This window comes from Leptidea sinapis, chromosome 42, assembly GCF_905404315.1.
Source record: "Leptidea sinapis chromosome 42, ilLepSina1.1, whole genome shotgun sequence".
Lineage (NCBI taxonomy): Eukaryota > Metazoa > Arthropoda > Insecta > Lepidoptera > Pieridae > Leptidea > Leptidea sinapis.
Window position 1 is genome coordinate 2,541,341 of NC_066306.1, and position 20,422 is coordinate 2,561,762.

The window sequence follows — 20,422 nt, forward strand, 5'->3', positions numbered from 1 at the left end:
TCTATGCGTGCGTCTACAGGTCGACAACCGATCATCTCATGAGCTGCGTTCAAGCGGCAATTGACGACGTGCTTGCAAAGATTCCCTCCGCTGAAATCGTAGTCTTGGGTGATTTCAACGGGCACAATGCCAAATGGCTTGGATCACGTACCACAGACTACGCAGGGCGATCTGTGCATAATTTTGCATTGGCGTATGGTCTGTCCCAATTGGTTGAGTTGCCAACGCGGCTTCCGGATGTGGATAGCCACATGCCGTCCTTATTGGATCTTCTGCTGACTACACATCCCGATGGTTACCAGGTCTTTGTCGACGCCCCTCTCGGAACGTCCGACCATTGCCTGGTCAGGAGTGTAGTGCCCATCCGACGCCAACGTCGCAGACCACCAGCGACCCGCCGCGTTTGGCACTACAAGTCAGCAGATTGGGATAGGTTGCGTTCCTTTTTTGCATCCTACCCTTGGGACAAGGTTTGTTTCCCTTCGGATGATCCTAGTGCCTGCGCCGTTGCAGTAGCCGATGTGATACTGCAGGGCATGTATATTTTTATACCAAGCTCTGTAGTACCGATCGGTGGCAGATCACAGCCCTGGTTTGATGCGTCAGTTAAAGCAGCATCTGAATGCAAAAAACAGGCGTATCGAACTTGGGTTGCGGCGCTGGGCACAAAGGGTCCGAACTGCAAAGTTCTTAAAAAGAAATATAACCGTGCCTCCAGATTTTTTAAGCGGCAAATCGCTCGTGCGAAGTCAAAGCACTTCGTCAAAATCGGCGAGCAGCTTTCCAGTTACACGACCGGAACACGCAAGTTTTGGTCGTTGTCGAAAGCTACTCTCGATAACTTCAACTAGCCGTCCATGCCGCCGTTGCACATGAGCAATGACACCCTGGCCCATACGGCAAAAGAGAAAGCCGATCTCCTGTGAGCTCTTTTCGCCTCCAACTCGACTTTTGACGACTACGGAAAAACACCGTCGACCTTCCCGCGGTGTCAGAGCTCTATGCCTGAAGTACAGTTCAGACAGAAAACTGTTAGGCGAGCTCTGTTTTCGTTGGACGTCACCAGTTCATTAACGACCGACAATACGGCTTTCGCCATGGTGATCTTGTGGTATACTTAACACATAGATGGGCGGCGGCTATTGAAAGCAAGGGGGAAGGCCTGACAGTTAGCCTGGATATAGCGAAGGCCTTTGATCGTGTCTGGCACAAGGCGCTCCTCTCAAAACTTCCATCATTTGGGCTTCCCGAGAGCTTATGCAAGTGGATCTCCAGCTTCCTCACTGGGCGCAGCATACAAGTCGTCGACGGTTCTTGCTCGAATCCCAAGCCCGTGAACGCTGGAGTGCCACAAGGCTGTGTGCTATCTCGCACGCTGTTTCTTCTACATATCAATGATTTGTTGGACACCTCCAACATACATTGCTATGCAGACGACTGCACTGGTGATGCTGTATACACGGGCTATGCAGGTCTCTCTCGGGAAAACGTCGACTAGTGCCGGGATAAACTTGTGTCTTCTATAGAGTCCTCTCTCGAGAAGGTTTTGGAATGGGGTAAATTGAACCTTGTCCAATTTAACCCCCAGAAGACTCAAGTTTGCGCATTTACCACAAAAAAAACCACATTTGTCGTATCACCGCTATTCGATAACACTTCCCTTAAAGCCTCGCCTAGTATCGGAATACTGGGTCTCAAATCTCGAGCGATTGCCAATTCCGTGGCCATCTGGAGGGCAAAGCCAAATTGGCTTCGAAGAAGCTGGGCGTCATCAATAGAGCACGGCAATACTTCAAGCCGGACCATATTCTAGCGCTCTACAAAGCGCAGGTCCGGCCACACATGGAGTATTGCTGTCATCACTGGTCTGGCGCGCCCCAGTATCAGCTCGATCCATTTGACCGCGTGCAACGCAGAGCAGCTCGAATTGTCGGGGACCCAGTGCTCTGTGAACGGCTGGATGACTTGGCGTTGCGTAGAGACGTCACTTCATTGTGTATCTTCTACCGCATTTCTCATGGGGAGTATTCCGAAGAGCTGTTCAACCTGATTCCTGCCGCCGATTTCCACCTTCGCACGACACGCCACAAATTAGGATATCATCCCCACCATCTGGATGTGTGGCGGTCCTCCACAGTGCGGTTTTCAAGGAGCTTTCTTCCACGTACTACAAAGCTGTGGAATGAGCTTCCTTGTGCGGTGTTTCCGGGACGATACGACATAGGTACCTTCAAAAAAAGCGCGGACACCTTCCTTAAAGGCCGGCAACGCTCTTGTGATTCCTCTGGTGTTGCAAGAGAATGTGGGCGCGGTGATCACTTAACACCAGGTGATCCGTACGCTCGTTTGTCCTCCTATTCCATAAAAAAAATCTGAAGAAGCTGTGGACGCCTACAAAACGGCCATTTTGGAGACCCCAAGTTCCGAATGGAATGGTTGCTCCAATGATTAGTTCCATCGTATGGTAAAATGTGTCAAATTTCGCGGAGAATACTTCGAAAAGCAATAAATACATTTTTAAATAGTAATGTTTTGTCACTTCCTTGATTCCCAAAATTTTCAGTGCCGCCCTCGCATATATCGTATATTATTACAGGATCAAGTCTCCAATAGTTGTTAAATTATAATTCTCTGCTCTTTTTCGACTAATGCCATTATATTTCAGGACTGCATTTCTAGCTTGCAGCGTACAAGCTACAAGCAGACGTTTCGGTACGGCGGACTTGGCCGCTGATGACGTCACCACCGAGGACATGAGGAAGCAAATGACCGACAAAGAATGGGATAAGGTGAATGACCTTACTTATAAATTTATACAACTACCCTCATAGTATATTTGACTAACTAAAACTTTGAATAGAACGTGCATATTAAAAATATTGTTTAAAAAATAAATATAAAAGGTATAGTAAAAATAAAACTCAGGTTTATATATATATATATATATATAGTAGAAATAACTGAAGTTTATTTTTTTAAAAATAACATCGTCTAAATGATGACCCTCTCTACGACGACACTCCTCTAATTGCAAACGGAAGTTATTGAAAACTTTCTTCACTAATGCTGGTGTAATTGCTGCCATTTCACCACGGATATTCTCCTTGAGCTGATCGATGTTTTTAAAGTAAGTAAAGATGTAAGGATGCAGTTTAAGATCCAAGTTTAAAATTCGTTGCAAACTTCGTCTCGATAAGTGTAAGACAGACGATCTCTTGCGAGTAGTCATTTGTGGAACTCCTCGTACAGACTGCATAACTCTCACAATATTGTCGTCGGTCCTAGATGTTCTTGGACGACCTTTTGCTTGTAGTTTAAACGTTGAACCAGTCTCTTCAACACGCTGTACCCATATTTTAATTAAATTAGCACTCGGAGCTTCATTAATTTGCCGTAGTCCATATTCAGAACAATATAAACGCCTAGTAACGATGTATGATCGAGAGTTCTCGTAAAATGCGCGCACTCAAAATGCGCGACGCTTCCCATCCAAGTGACTTATAGTGACTAAAACTCCATGAGCCCGCCTACCCAACGATGCAGACTCCCCCCGCCCGCGCACTTTCTACCCCGCGAAAAAAGATGATGCAATATGCACGTTCTATTGCGCCACCCTGTAGATTCGTCATGTCTATCTGTCAGTCCGTCCGTATGTCACAGCCGCTTTTTTCCAAAACTATAAGAACTACTGTTGAAACTTGGTAAGTAGATGTATTCTGTGAACCGCATTAAGATTTTTTTTTTAATTTAATGGATCACCAACATAAGAAATAGTAGTTACAGTTTTAATAATTACATTGCATTTACTTATAAAATTTAACTTTTCCTACAATTAAAGGTAATCACAGCATGCTTTGTGTTACAAAAATTATTAGTAAGGAGAAAAAAAAGAAAAAAAAATATTAATTAAAATTAGTATATTACGAGCTATTTATATTAATTACAAATCTGTGAATGCAGTATTCCAATCAATTTATTATATAAGACTACCTAGGTATTACATTCTGAGGCTGTAGATAGGTCACACTTAATAAGCTTTAATTTAAAGTTGTTAAGACTATCAAAATTAATGTCGATATTTGGACTTTTCTTTGTATAGTCATTATAGCGACGAGAAATGCGTACCATAGGTGAATCACGTCCTAGATTGGTTTTACAGAAACTTGGCTCAAACAAGTCACATAGATGTCGCGAGGATAGCTGCTGTAATTGAAAGTGCTTCAGTTTGTCTGCATATGTCCTGACTGTATTTGGAGTCTTGAATCGGTACGATAGACTACCAATTAACTTTTTCTGTATCCTTTCCAGTCTATCTATATGCACCTTATAAGTCGGGTTCCAAGCTGTACTACAATACTCAAGCTTGCTCCTAACGTAACAGTTATATAATTTAATTACTGTAGCTGGTTTTTTGAAGCCCTTTGTACTTCTTAAAATAAAGCCCAGAGATCGATTTACTTCAGCCGAGATTTTATCAATATGATCCGAAAAACGTAGCTTGCTTTACTTGGATACCGAGGTCTCGAATACTTGGTACTTCATGTAGTTTTTGTCCGTCAATGAAGTATTCGGATTGCAAAGTGCATCGCTTTCTAACACACTTTATATGTTGACATTTTAAAGTGTTTAGAAACATTTTGTTCTTGAAACACCAATCATGAATTTTGTCAATGTCATTCTGAAGGCATTTCACGTCAGAGCTGTTTCTCACTGTCTTGACCAACTTGAGGTCGTCTGCAAAAAGATAAACGTCGCTGTGATTTACAGATCGTATTATGTCATTGATGAAGACATTGAAAAATAGAGGCCCCAGAATGGAGCCCTGAGGTATACCAGAAGACGCAACAATTGGTTGAGATTCTTTTCCATCCATTACTACTCTCGCCCATCGCTCAGAAAGGTAGGAAGCACACCATTTAAGAAGGCTATCAGTTATCCCGAATCTATGTAATTTTCCAATGAGAATTTTATGGTTAACCTTGTCAAACGCTTTTGAAAAGTCAGTATAGACCGCGTCTACCTGTATGTTTTGATCTACAGTTTCTTTCAATTCGGACAAAAAGTGTAAGATTTGTATTGGTCGATCTCTTATCCATAAATCCATGTTGTTTAGTGGTAATATATTTTTGTACATGTGAATAAATAACGTTATGCACCAGTGATTCAAATACTTTAGATATTGAAGATAGGATAGAGATTCTCTTGCTTCCTTTCAGACATCTGGGAATGTTCCTGACAGCAGGGATTCATTGAACAAATATGTTCCTGACAGCAGGGATTCATTGAGGAGATATGCGAGGGGAAAGCCTAGCATATTAGCACAATTGACTAAGAATAGTGGATGTATATTATCTGGACCTCTGCCTTTAGTGGTATCAATTATTTTAAGCTTCTTTGCGATTTATTCAGGTGTGAATTCAAAATGTCCTATGATGTCTAGTGGTTCAGTCCATGATTCTGGATTTTTTAAGTCGTTGTTGTTATCACTAATATCATTTTCATATACCGAAGAGAAATGTATTCCAAACATGTCTGGTATATCGTTAGGATTTGATGATACATTGTAGTTTAGGGTCATAGTGTCTGGATACAACGAACTATTCTTTCTCATGTTTTTAATGTATCCAAAATTTTCACATAAAAATAGAAAAAAAAAACAATATATTTTGGGGGTTAGAATACACTTACTTAGAACTGAAACTCAAAAACTTTTTTCATCAAACCCATACGTGTATCTATGGATGGGTCTTGAAAAATGAGGTTTTTTTAATATCATTTTTCTAAATTTATTAATTTGCGCGAGAGACACTTCCAAAGTGGTAAAATGTATGTTACATTTCTATTATTATTTTAGCTAACCCGATGTTTAGTGACCTTTTCAGAGCACGCAATCTAAAAATAAAAATGTACCTTTTACGCAAAAACAAATCTAAAAACACAGTTACAATTACACGCGTTTTGAGGCACGATTGAAAAGAGTGGCCATTGAGTTTTTTGTACGTTCTTCTCACGAGCTCAACTACGAAGTTAAGATAGATTTAGTAATTTATAACAAATATTTAGTGACGATTCTATATCGACTATATTTATTTAAAAAAAAACAGCTGAGTTTCTTGCGGCCGTTTTTCTCAGGTCTGAGGCAGTCTTTTGAACGGATGGTAGCTTTTGACGTTCAATAAGTGATTATGAATAAAAATATTTGAATTTGAATCCAAAAGCGCTTCATTTAAGCTTCATTGAATAAAGTTTATTTGACTTCAGGGATAAATAGTACGGACCATCCTTTGTCACAATCGTAGCTAGATAGTTTTATCAAACAAGGGACGAGACGAGCAGGACGTTCAGCTGATGATAATCGATACGCCCTGCCCATTGTAGTGCCGCTCAGGATTCTTGAAAAACCCAAAATTATATAATAATTTTAACTTTTTTTGTTAAGTCTCATTTGCTCAGTAATTTCACTAGCTACGGCGCTCTTCAGACTGAAACAATAACGCTTACACATTTCTGCTTCACGGCAGAAATAGAAGCCGTTGTGGAACCCATAATGTAGCCGGCATCCTGTGTAAAGGAACCTCTCACTGGTAGGCTACGCTTTAGACGCGTATAAACTGAAAAGACCTCTTGTAGATTTGTGTCCTATAGTTTAGTTGGGCTATTTCCACCCACTAATGGCTATTATTTCGTGATTGTTTTAGATATATGAAATGTCCAGGGATCGCAATTTGTACAACAATCTAATAACAAGCCTGTTTCCGAGTATACACGGCAACAATGAAGTGAAGAGAGGAATACTGCTGATGTTGTTTGGTGGAGTGGCCAAGACTACTATCGAGGGTGAGTGATGGATGGAGGTCATACACATAGGTGTATATATATATATATATTCTTCTCTTATATATTAATATATATATACATATATCTATACTATATATTAATATATAAGAGAAGAATACTGCTGATGTTGTTTGGTGGAGTGGCCAAGACTACTATCAAGGGTGAGTGATGGATGGAGTCATACACATAGACCTTACATCATTAATATATAAGAGAGGAATACTGCTGATGTAGAGAAATACACTATAGTTAGACATACAATAATATAAAATGCATTTTTATCCCTCAACAGCACGGTTTCTTGAGAAGAAGGTCAACTGTGACAAATTTAATTACTTTTAATGATTACTCAACATTTCATATGGATAAAGGTTCTCAGGTTCACACAGTCTATACTGACTAAAGCAAGGCTTTTGACCGTATTGACCATAGTATACTACTGTCAAAACTATATTCTCTAGCATCCATGGTGATTTGTATCGATGGTTTTCTTCCTGCGTTCTAAATAGGTCTCAAGCGGTCGTTCTGAATGGTTATACCTCGGCGTAGGTTAATATTCCTTCAGGGGTTCCTTAGGGATCATTGTTGGGACCCCTGCTATTTGTTATATTCATCAACGATATCAAGTCATGCTTTTCAAATTCAGAGTTTTTATTATTTGCTGACGACATGAAAATCTTTAGACTGTTAACAATCTTCATGATGCTTTACTTCTCCGAGATGATTTGAACAGGCTAGATAACTATTGCACACTCAACAAGTCTCAAAAATATAACTTTTCGCTTTTTTATAAACTTTTCGCGTAAACGAAACATTCTTAATTATAACTATAAGATCAAAAATCATAATTTAGCTGTTATTGAAGACGTAGGTGTAATTCATGACAATAAATTATTATTCGATGACCATGTTAACGTTATTATTCGTGCTTATCAGAATTTTAAAAGCATGAAAACTATAAAATTTATCTATTGCGCCTACGTCCTTCGTCATTACGTCGTCACGTCACTTCGTCGTACGGGTCAAAAATCCCTGTTATAAAATATATTCAGACAATATCGAAAGAATCCAAAGGAAATTCACGCGTTACCTGTCATATAAATTTATTATACCATTGTGTGAACATCCACAGCGAAGTCTATTGTTCCATCTACTTCCATTATATCAGAGGGGAAACATCTCTGACATCGCGTTGGTGAAAACAGCATGAAAATCGGTGCAGTAGCAATTGAGTTTATCGCAAACAGACAGACAGATGTGGCGGAGGACTTTGTTTTACAATATGTAGTGTTACACATAGAATATAAGCGCTGTACTGATCTTCTAATATAACTACAAAATAAATAAGTACCTACTAAGTGCTAACAATAAATTGAAAAATATTCTTAGAAATAATACAATGGCGACGGCGCAACATTAAAACAAATAAACTAAAAAAAGCATACAACTAAAGTCATTCCAATTTGCTCTTGTCCCAGCTATTTTTTTTATGTAAAAAGAGGACAAACGAGCGTTTGGGTCACTTGGTGTTAAGTGATTACCGCCGCCCACATTCTCGTGCAACACCAGAGGAATCACAGGAGCGTTGCCGGCATTTGAGGAAGGTTTATGCGGTTTTTTTGAAGGTACCCATGTCGTATCGTCCCGGAAACATCGTACAAGGAAGTTCTTTCCACAGCTTTGTAGTACGTGGAAGAAAGCTCCTTGAAAACCGCACTGTGGAGGACCGCCACACATCCAGATGGTGGGGATAATATCCTAATTTGTGGCGTGTCGTGGTGGAATTCGGTGGCAGGAATCAGATGAAACAGCTCTTCGGAACACTCCCCATGATAAATGCTGTAAAACCTATTCTGGGTGTCCCAGTATATAAATTGAATGCGATTGCCAATGAAGGGGTAACTTATATAGCGGTCTTTACACACACAATTTTTTTTTCTGGGTTCATTTACAAAAGCATATTGTTATACAACCATTAAAAGCCTCCCCAACACGACTTAACTGAATAGCTAATAAATAACAACTTTATCTTTGTTCCTGGTAGAAATCGTACTTTTATTATGGTTATAAATGTAACAGATAAATGTTTGTATGTATTTCGGCTATCCCCGTTTGTTACAAGATTGTAGCCGTCACCTGTCAATGTATCAATGAGTGCCTCGTTCATTGCAGGCACGACCCTCCGCGGCGACATCAACGTGTGTATCGTGGGCGACCCCAGCACGGCCAAGTCGCAGCTCCTGAAGCAGGTGAGCGAGATCTCTCCCCGCGCCGTGTACACCAGCGGCAAGGCTTCCTCCGCGGCCGGACTCACAGCGGCTGTTGTTAAGGTAATACTCATACTAGCAAATGACTAACGGCCTTTTTCAATATTCACTGTATCTCTTACTTGAGATAAAAATCGTAACTATCGTTGACTTTTCTGTCCCAATAAACTTATCGACGGTAACTCACCTTATCCGTACACGCTGTCTGTCAATGGGAGGACGTAAAGCTTACCAGCGATAGAAGTTTGTATGGAAATTTCAATTCACGCGTCGCAATATAAGGCGATAAGAATGACTTATCGGGTATATTGGAACAGCTTCATATTATTGACAGCTAATTATTGACGGTAGAAGGTAGTAATTTATCTCTATCTGTAGATAGTATATTGGGAACGGGGGTAAAGGACCGTTAGTGTTATTTTGATGTCACAACTTTATAATTGTTTTTCCAAGCTACAATTGGACGTAGTTCCTGAAAACATTACAAGCTACAAACATCTCATTTTAAGGAATTCTTGTTTAAAGTTTAATAAATAATACTGTATGCCATACATTTGGGTTGGGCTACTAAGTCATGATATCGTTTAAAGAGTGACAGTAGGGCTGCCATTTTTCGTCAGTCCGTTAGTATGAATCACGTGCCCAGTTTTGTGTTCTCAACACAATTTCGACATGATTGTGGTTTGGAACGTTTTTTCTGGAATTGTGTCCAATTGGACGTAGTTAAGCAGAAAGGACTCAAACCACACAAAGGCACTTTTGAGTTATAGGCATGTGAAGTTTCTGCTGTAAATAATCTTTCATATAAATATTCAAAAAGAAAACAAACAGTTGCTGTGTACATTTTAAAAATAAGGTTTTCACTACATGACAGATTCGACCTTCAGACATTATATTGACCAAAGTGTGGTTTGAGTCCTTTCTGCTTAACTATGTCCTATTAATCTTTCAAAAAAGCATATATAACCTTAAGCTCTTATATCAATCAACAACAATGTTTACAACAATAATTATTATATTTGACGGCGCAGTCAAATTGTCAGTGTCAGAATACGTCGGAACTAGATTTGACATCTGTCATTTCTGCCGGAACGTCGTGTCGCTGATCAGCACAGCTAAGTGGGCGGCATTCATTGTCTAACCGCCATGGTGAGCGCACCACAGTTTCGACGAATCGATCTTGTTCCACGTAATCTTGAAATAATTGTTATTGATTTCGGAAGTGAAAGTGATTATTTAAATTATACGGGAATGATTTTTGGACTAAAGTATAATGTGGATTATTGATCGTGAAGTAAAGTGATTTTATAACTGATATCGGACTTTTATCTTGTTCTCCGCCTATACGCCCAAGTGAGTCGCCGTGGCCACTCCTGATGAAGGCTCCCCATCGCCTTTATATTCAATATCCTGCATGAAAATGCACAGAATACCGGCGTGAAGTAGCGGCCTAGTGTCGTTATGTTTCGCATGGGTTAGTGTCGAGGACCGGTGGCCACCCCGGTAGGTATGTGTGTACGTTAGGGAGGATATCTGCTGTCGCCGTCTCGGCAATTTTGAGGGTAGGGACCTGTCCATTCTCTGGCTCCGCGTAGATTTAGAGGACCGCGTCCGCATCTATGCGTGTGTCTACAGGTCCCATATTAGTAACGCAGAATCCGATCATCTCATGGGCTGCGTTCAAGCGGCAATTGACGACGTGCTTGCACAGATCCCCTCCGCTGAAATCGTAGTCTTGGGTGATTTCAATAGGCACAATGCCGAATGGCTTGGATCACGTACCACAGACTACGCAGGGCGATCTGTGCATAATTTTGCATTGGCGTATGGTCTGTCCCAATTGGTTGAGTCGCCAACGTGTCTCCCGGATGTGGATAGCCACGACAACGGAAAAACACCGGCGACCATCCCGCGGTGTCAGAACTCTATGCCTGAAGTACAGTTCAGACAGAAAACTGTTAGGCGAGCTCTGTTTTCGTTGGACGTCAAGAAGTCGAGCGGGCCGGATGGCATTTCTCCAATCGTGCGTAGAACGTGTGCCCCTGAGTGAACGCCGATGCTAACGCGTTTATTCCGGCCCTCTTATGCCAAAGGCGTAGTCCCTGACTCATGGAAGTCAGCCCTTGTCCATCCGATCCAAAGAAAAGGAGACAGTTCGTATCCGGCAAACTACAAGCCTATTGCTATCCGAACGAAGCGAAGCCCGTGAACGCTGGAGTGCCCCAAGGCTGTGTGCTAGTTCCTACGCTGTTTCTTCTGTATATCAATGATATGTTGGACACCTCCAACATTCATTTCTATGCAGACGACAGCACTGGTGATGCCGTATACACGGGCCATGCAGGTCTCTCTGGGGAAATCTTCGACCAGTGCCGGGAGAAACTTGTATCGAGTCCTCTCTTGAGAAGGTCGCGGAATGGGGTAAATTGAACCTTGTCCAATTTAACCCCCAGAAGACTCAAGTTTGCGCGTTTACCACTAAAAAAACCCCATTTGTCGTATCACCGCTTTTCGACAACACTTCCCTTAAAGCCTCGCCTAGTATCGGAATACTGGGTCTCGAAATCTCGATCGATTGCCAATTTCGTGGCCATCTGGAGGTCAAAGCCAAATTGGCTTCAAAGAATCTGGGCGTCATTAATAGAGCACGGCAATACTTCAAGCCGGCCCACATTCTAGCGCTGTACAAAGAACAGGTCCGGCCACACATGGAGTACTGCTGTCATTTCTGGTCTGGCGCACCCCAGTATCAGCTCGATCCTTTTGACCGCGTGCTACGCAGAGCAGCTCGAATTGTCGGGGACCCAGTGCTCTGTGAACGGCTGGATCACTTGGCGTTGCGTAGAGACGTCGCTTCATTGTGTGTCTTCTATCGCATTTATCACAGGGAGTGTTCCGAAGAGCTGTTTAACCTGATTCCTGCCGCCGAATTTCATCTTCGCACGACACGCCACTAGTTAGGATATCATCCCCACCATCTGGATGTGTGGCGGTTCTCCACAGTGCGGTTTTCATGGAGCTTTCTTCCACGTATTACAAAGCTGTGGAATGAGCTTCCTTGTACGGTGTTTCCGGGACGATACGACATGGGTACCTTCAAAAAAAGCGCGTTCACCTTCCTTAAAGGCCGGCAACGCTCCTGTGATTCCTCTGGTGTTGCAAGAGATTGTGGGCGGCGGTGATCACTTAACAACAGGTGACCCGTACGCTCGTTTGTCCTCCTATTCCATAAAAAAAAAGCAAAATCAACAAAGTAATTGCTGTAATAATATGTCTCTTTAATTAGATGGCGGTAAAAATGAATATATGTGTATCATAGTGAATTTGATTAAAAATCATTTTTTGAAAATACTATGCGTACGAGGCTATTGAGATAAGCGGAAAGCAGTATTACTAATTATTAATCTAATTAAAAGGCGGTCTGATACTCACATTACTGTGTATGTATGTGCACGATAGTTACGATATGAATAGAATATGCATTTTAAAACCACAAAATTACACACGCCTAGAGCAAACTATAACGTCAACTTTCTACAGCCCCTGGGTACCAGCGCAAACAACTACGTCATTCCTGACATACTTAAACGAGACTCCCATAGACATTCAAAAATTATATAAATATAAAAAAGCGTGTGTGTGTACTTATGTATGCACGCAAGAAGTTATACTTTTTTGGCCTAACAAAACAAAATCCTTTAAATTATTTATTCCTCGTGCTACGTGCTCGACAGTTAATTATTAAATAATTAATACGGCTGTATGGACTTGAACCCTTTGCCTATCCTAATAATGGACGAAAAACCAAAAAAAAAAAAAAAAAAAATAGCGAATGTCGCAAACGTCAGAAAATTTTAGGAACCAACTTCAACCTGTTTCTTTTGTGTTACAGTGATGCGCGCGCATCTTAAAATTTCACTTACGAAGTAGTTTATACAAAATCCTTCATTAATATAAGTTTATCTGCGGCTAGCTAAGTAGACAACTAATTCGTAATAGTTAATGTTTAGACGATAATTAATATTTATTTGCATTTTATTGACTACTTTGTTTAAAATAAGATCTATGTTGTAACAACTGTAATTGAAAATAACTGTTCTCTTCTATTTAAATATTATGTAATTTAATTTTTACTACTGTTCACACACAGTGGGAGGCTCCTTTGCACAGGATGCCGGCTATATTATGGGTACCACAATGGCGCCTATTTCTGCCGTGAAGCAGGAATGTGTAAGCATTACTGTATTTCGGTCTGAAGGGTGCCGTAGCTAGTGAAATTACTGGGCAAATGAGACATCTTATGTCTCAATGTGACGAGAGCAATTGGAGTGCCGCTCAGAATATTTGGGGTTTTTAAGAATCCTGAGTGGCACTGCATTGTAATGGGCAGGGCGTATCAATGAACGTCCTGCGTCTCGTCCCTTACCCGTAAAAATGTTGTGAGATCCATGTAATTACCAAGTCCGTCACTTTATTTTATCCTAAGATAAGGGTCCTTCTTACTCAAATTATTATGTCATCAACTAACCTAACAACATCTTATAGTGATCATATCAATATTAAAAATACTTTATGTTTTAATAAATAGATTAGCCTCGCCTCGATTGGCCCTCGCATGATACATGCTATTTTTTAAGGGTTCCGTAGCCAAATAACGAAAAACGGAACCCTTATGGATTCGTCATGTCTGTTTGTCTGTCTGTCCGCCCGTATGTCACAGCCACTTTTTTCCAAAACTATAAGAACTATATTGTTGAAACTTAGTAAGTAGATGTAGTATTCTGTAAACCGTATTAACATTTTGTTAAATTATTAACAAAAAACCGAAAATTGATTTGAACGAAATACAAATAACTTATTTAAAAAAAATACACTATTATTAAAATGGGTAAAACATGGGCGCGTCCGACTCGCATTTGGCCGCTTTTTTTTTAATCAAAATACAATGTGTCTCTCAAGAAATATATCTTATATACATGTCAATGAGTGACAAAATTAAGAAATGTTGACTAATTCGTAAATTACTGGTTCAAATTGAATAGGTTTTTTTAAATATGATGTGTTCATACAATGTCTGCTTGCTTACTGAAAATTCATACTTCTAGTTTATTCGACAATCGAATCTCGAGATTAACGCGTTCTCACAAAAATGGTCAGGAGTTATAATATAGTTACAGTAGTCGAACAACCAATTTATCCCAACAGTAACATCACTAATAAATTCCGTTATGTTAGGACGAAGAGTCTTTCGACTTCGTGATAGAAGCCGGCGCGCTGATGTTAGCCGACAACGGCGTGTGCTGTATAGACGAGTTTGACAAGATGGACCCCGGAGACCAGGTCGCTATACACGAGGCTATGGAACAACAGACTATATCTCTGGCTAAGGTGAGTGATTAAAAAAAGGTGGTCAAAAAACTACAAGTTCACACTTTACAGTAAAGAAGGCTAATGTATTTTCATTCAACTTTTCTGTCTGCTAAACCACGCTAGTACAGATTTTCATACAACTTCTCCGCCCGCTAAACCACGCTAGTAATATATTTCATACAACTTCTCCGCCCGCTGAACCACGCTAGTAATATATTTCATACAACTTCTCCGCCCGCTAAACCACGCTAGTAATATATTTCATACAACTTCTCCGCCCGCTAAACCACGCTAGTAATATATTTCATACAACTTCTCCGCCCGCTAAACCACGCTAGTAATATATTTCATACAACTTCTCCGCCCGCTGAACCACGCTAGTAATATATTTCATACAACTTCTCCGCCCGCTGAACCACGCTAGTAATATATTTCATACAACTTCTCCGCCCGCTAAACCACGCAAGTAATATATTTCATACAACTTCTCCGCCCGCTAAACCACGCTAGTAATATATTTCATACAACTTCTCCGCCCGCTAAACCACGCTAGTAATATATTTCATACAACTTCTCCGAAAGATTTAGCATTTTTGTGGAGACTAGTAGATGGAATTATTTGTTTTATCCTTATCTGCGTATTTAACTGTATAATATACTGGAATAGGTAAATACTCGTTGTCCGTGACTTCACTTGTTAAGTCTCCCACTGAAAACCAGTGCTGTATCTTATGTATGTTGTTTTTTACTTATCAGTATAATTATGTAGATTGATTAAATTAATTTTATCGATACCCGTGCTTTAAATCTTCTATTAAAGATTCTAACTTCCAACAGTTAGCTTATTGCCGCCAACATTAAAAAAGCCAGTCCTAGTAACCATTACAACACTCGTCTTTGCTAATTTTACCAGGAAGTTGCTTCGGAATATTTTATAGAGGATTCATATTATAGATAATTAGATATTAAAACACTCACGTGATACTATTATCACCCCACATTAGTATCAACCACCATGTTGCAGGCCGGAGTCCGCGCCACCCTCAACGCTCGCACGTCCATCCTGGCGGCCGCCAACCCTATAGGCGGCCGCTACGACCGCGCCAAGTCCCTGCAGCAGAACGTGGCCCTGGGCGCTCCCATCATGTCCAGGTTCGACCTGTTCTTCATCCTGATCGACGAGACCAGCGAGATGGTGGACTACGCCATCGCCAGGAAGATCGTGGACCTGCATTGCAACAAGCACGAGACCTACGACTGTGTGTACTCCAGGGAGGACTTGCTCCGGTACATCGCCTTCTCGAGGTCCTTCAAGCCTTTGATCACGGAGGTCAGTGTTACAAGATGGGCGGGTTTGGTCGATACTTAGATCATTTATACTTCAGATAGATTATAACAGCTGTGAAAATGTCGAAAAAAAATTAACATCTATTTCGAGCAGTTCACACACATTGACACAAAGTGTCATACAAATCGCGAGTGTAAGACGTAGCTTGTCACGCACACTAAACTAATATTCCTGGCCTGTTTTTATCGGTTGTCTAACAGCAAGAGACTGATATCTAGACGTATAAATTATCTAAGGGTAAATTGATCGGATTGTAAATTTTATAAGTTCAAATCAAACTAACTTTATTCATGTAGTTCAAGTAATGTCACTTATTAATGTAATTATTTTTCTTTTTTATATCTACCACCACTCAGAAAAGAGTTGAGCTTTAATGTAAAATGACACGAATTATTATGATTTGGGTATTAAAATGCACTTAAATCCTAGGATAGGCAAGACAATCAACAATTACAGTTTCTTCGTTCTTCAAATCATTTCAATTACAATATATGCAAAGTGATGTAACAAGATATACGATTAAAAAAAGGTAAATGTAAATTACTAAGTAAAAACTTGTGATATATATATACTAAGTAAAAAAAGTTGTGATAGAGGATTGATCCACACACAGTCAATATACGAGCATTTTATTAGCAATTATAAAAAATAATAACTTAATCAAAAAAACATGAAGCAGACTTCCCGATAGCAGGATCATCCAGCTACCACATGTAGCACCCGTTCACGAGCATGATTCATGGACCAGCCATCGCCATCCTCGACGATATTTCAGGGAAGCAAACGAACCGCCCCACGTCTTTCATGGCATTTAAGCGAGTATCGAAATTAGTACTATACTATATTAGCAACACAAATATGCAGTCCACCTACTGAGATTACTAAATACTCATTGATCCAGGAAATTATGAAAAAATATCGCAAAGAATCGATACCAAGCCTCACTCAGCGCTTTAGGGAATATACTTGATTGACTTACTACACTTAGATAGAGATAAATTACTACCTTCTACTGTCAGTAATTAGCTGTCAATAATCTGAAGCCGTCCCACTATACCCGATAAGTCATTCTTATCGCCTTATATTGGGACGCGTGAATTAGACGTAGTTCCTGAAAAACGTTCTAAGCCACAAACATCACATGTTAAGGAATTCGTGATTCAAGTTTAATAAATATTTATGTATTCCATTCATGTGGGTTGGGCTACGAAGTCATGATGTCATTTAAAGAGTGACAGTATGGCTGACATCCTCCATACAAACTTCTATCGCTGGTAAGCTATACGTCGTCCCATTGACAGAGAGCGTGTACGGATATAGTGAGTTACCATTGATAAGATTATTGGAACAGCAAAGTCAACGATAAGCCTCTTACTTTTTGACGTTTGAGTATTTTTGGTGCATCATTTTATATATATTGTAATGTAATTGTTTATAAATTGCATTTAAAATAAGAACTTGTAACAACTTATTTGTTTTGAAAAGAGCAACCTTTGAGTTTCTTGCTCGTTCTTCTCTGAGGAAATCTGTCTTCCGAATTGGATGTTTGAAAAAAATTACATATTTCAAGTGTAATATGATTTACCTATGAAATAAAAATATTTTTGATTTAATTTGATATAAAGTATAAGTCGTCTCAACTTTAATAATTTATGTATAATTATATCATTAACCCTGTATGTGTGTATTGTGTGAATATTTCAGTGGGTCATTGTAGCCATAATAGATAATTTAATTATTATATTTAGGCAATGTAAGTACAGATAACGCGCGAGTTGAATGCAGATTGCAGAGTTCTGGAATACGATAGTGATGTGACCTAATTATGACCATAATCATGAGTGTCGATAAATTTAAACAATGTATGTTTACTGTTTTAAACTAATAATTAAATCTCAAATTTTTAATATACCTTTCTTCAACACACATGTCAAACATTTTTCGATTTGCTTGACGATGAATAAAAACTCGTTTTTTTTGGAACGGAATCTGATGTACTCGAATCAGTCATTATTAAAATAAAAATAAAAAGTTGTGTGTACAAAGTACACACGTCAGAAGTGAAACTTCTTTAGAAAACTAAATTTTAAATCTCGTTTATATTAATTATCCTAACCTGTTCTCTAAACCAAATGTTTTTGTCAATATTAGTAATTAGTAGATGTTCTACTTACTCGCGGCCACGCGCTAAACCTGCATTATATGGATTTAAAATGTGATCCCAAATTCGTTCTCTGCACCCTCGAGAACCTCGGAAACGATATCCATATTTTGCGCGGCAGCTATCTTGGTTTTAAATTAAATTTTAACAAAAAACCATTCGACTTCAAAAACACAATTTGAAAACAATAGATATAATAATATGCACTAAAAAGTATACTAAATTTTTCAATGCAGTAATGAACTGAAGTGCTTTGCAATTTGATTACAGACAGTTAGAAATTCTGCTACAGATCACACTCTTACTGTAAGCCGTTAAGGAGTCCCATTGATCATCATATTCGACTACGACAATTACTTGATCATAAGTATGTTATGGTAGATGACTTGGATATCCGGATAGCATAAAAAATATTCGGTCGAGTATCGTTAATTTGCTGCTAAGAATTGAAGAGTTCCGTTACTTTGTCATGGATTCCGTAATTAGAACCTAACCATCTCTCACCAAACTATCTTCGAAGTATAATCCTGTCCAATAAAGAAAGAATCATCGAAATCGGTTAGCGCTATATTGAGTTATTTGTAAATTTATTATTCACTTTGCTATACGTATGTATAGCAAATTTAAGACTTTTATGGTTTTATCATGGATGTCTTTGTAAGATGGGACAACACGGGAAGCACCAGCTTTCAAATAAAAAAAGAATTGTCAAAATTGGTTCACCCAGTGGAAAGTTTTGAGGTAACAAACATAAAAAAATACCGACGAATTGAGAACCTCTTCCTATTTTGAAGTCGATTAAAAATGATGCCAAATTTGTTCTCCGCATCCTCGAGAACCTCCGATACGACATCATAATTTTGCGTGGCGGCCATCTTGGAAGTAAAAAAACAAAATGGCGCGTAACCGAAAGTCGGGACGATTTGTTAAAAAATTTCTCTCATACGTCGATAAAGAAGTTACACTTCAATAACACGGGATTGCAATTTTAGTATTAACTCGATAACACGGTACTACGTCACATCACCACACAGCCGACGCGCGAGGCGAGGCGGGCGCAGATGCTCCCGCTATTTACACCAGGCACTGACTGCATTCAACTCGCGCGATAACTGCAGGTTATTGTTTCCTCTATTTCGTGCGTAATGAACGGGTAAGATAGTCGTGGGCCTCAATGAACATCAGCCCGTGTATCAGGAGGCCGGCAAGCTGCTGGTGGAGTACTACGGCGCCCTGCGCGCGCGGGACGGGTCGTCGCACGGCGCGTGGCGCATCACGGTGCGGCAGCTGGAGTCCATGGTGCGCCTGGCCGAGGCCATGGCCAAGATGCACTGCAGCGCGCGCGTGCAGCCGCACCACGTGCACGAGGCCTACAGGTACACCCCTACACCTGGCATCTGGTGGAGACACGGGGTTGGAATATTTGAAATGCCGCCACGTTTACACCAATAGCTTTTAGTTTCGACAGTACAATTTTATGACTGACGGTGGCGAAAACTTTTTTGAAATCATTAAGTTATAATAATAATAATCACGTTAGTCCAAATGCACGATGGAACGAACAATGGTCGAGTCTTGGATAACTTTTTACATATTTTTTTGTATTGGAAAGGAGGACAAACGAGCGTCCGGGTCGGATCGACCGGTGTTGAGTGATCACCGCCGCCCACATTCTTTCGCAACACCAGAGGAATCACAGGAGCGTTGCCGGCCTTTAAGGAAGGTGCACGCGCTTTTTTTGATGGTACCCGTGTCGTATCGTCCCGGAAACACCGCACAAGGAACTTCATTCCACAGCTTTGTAGTACGTGGAAGAAAGCTCCACACGACACATCCAGATGATGGGGATAATATCCTAACTTGTGGCGAAATGAAATCGACGGCAGGAATCAGGTGAAACAACTCTTCGGAACACTCCCCGTGATAAATGCAATAGAGGACACACAATGAAGCGATGTCTCTACGCAACGCCAAGTAATCCAGTCGTTCACTGAGCACTGGGTCCCCGACAATTCGAGCTGCTCTACGTTGCGGTCAAATGGATAAAAAGCTGTTACTTGGGTGTTCTAGACCAGAAATGAAATCAATATTCCATGTGTGGCCAGACCTGCGCTTTGTACGGCGCTAGAATGTGGGCCGACTTTAAGTATTGCCGTTATCTATTTATGACGCCCAGTTTCTTGCAAGCCAATTTGGCTTTGCCGATATCCGAATCGCTCGATATTTCTAGACCCAGTATTCCGAGGAAGTGTTGTCGAAGAGCGATGATACGACAAATGGGTTTGTTTTTAGTGTTAAACGCGCAAACTTGAGTCTTCTGGGGGTTCAATTAGATAAGGTTCAATTTACCCTATTCTGCGACCTTCTCAAGAGAGGACTCGATAGAAGACACAAGTTTCTCCCGGCACTAGTCGACGATATCCATAGAGAGACCTGCAT

The 20,422-nt window shown here is 40.3% G+C and overlaps 1 protein-coding gene across 1 annotated transcript in view; it reads left to right on the forward strand.

Annotated features, from left to right (window-relative positions):
• Nucleotides 1–20,422, forward strand: part of LOC126976754 (DNA replication licensing factor Mcm6) — a 34,038-nt gene that overhangs the window by 7,614 nt on the left and 6,002 nt on the right. The window contains exons 5-10 of the mRNA XM_050825318.1: nt 2,666–2,789; nt 6,699–6,837; nt 9,010–9,167; nt 14,340–14,492; nt 15,499–15,804; nt 19,181–19,359. Of these exons, the coding sequence (XP_050681275.1) occupies nt 2,666–2,789; nt 6,699–6,837; nt 9,010–9,167; nt 14,340–14,492; nt 15,499–15,804; nt 19,181–19,359 (1,059 nt within the window). The remainder of the gene's footprint in view (nt 1–2,665; nt 2,790–6,698; nt 6,838–9,009; nt 9,168–14,339; nt 14,493–15,498; nt 15,805–19,180; nt 19,360–20,422) is intronic.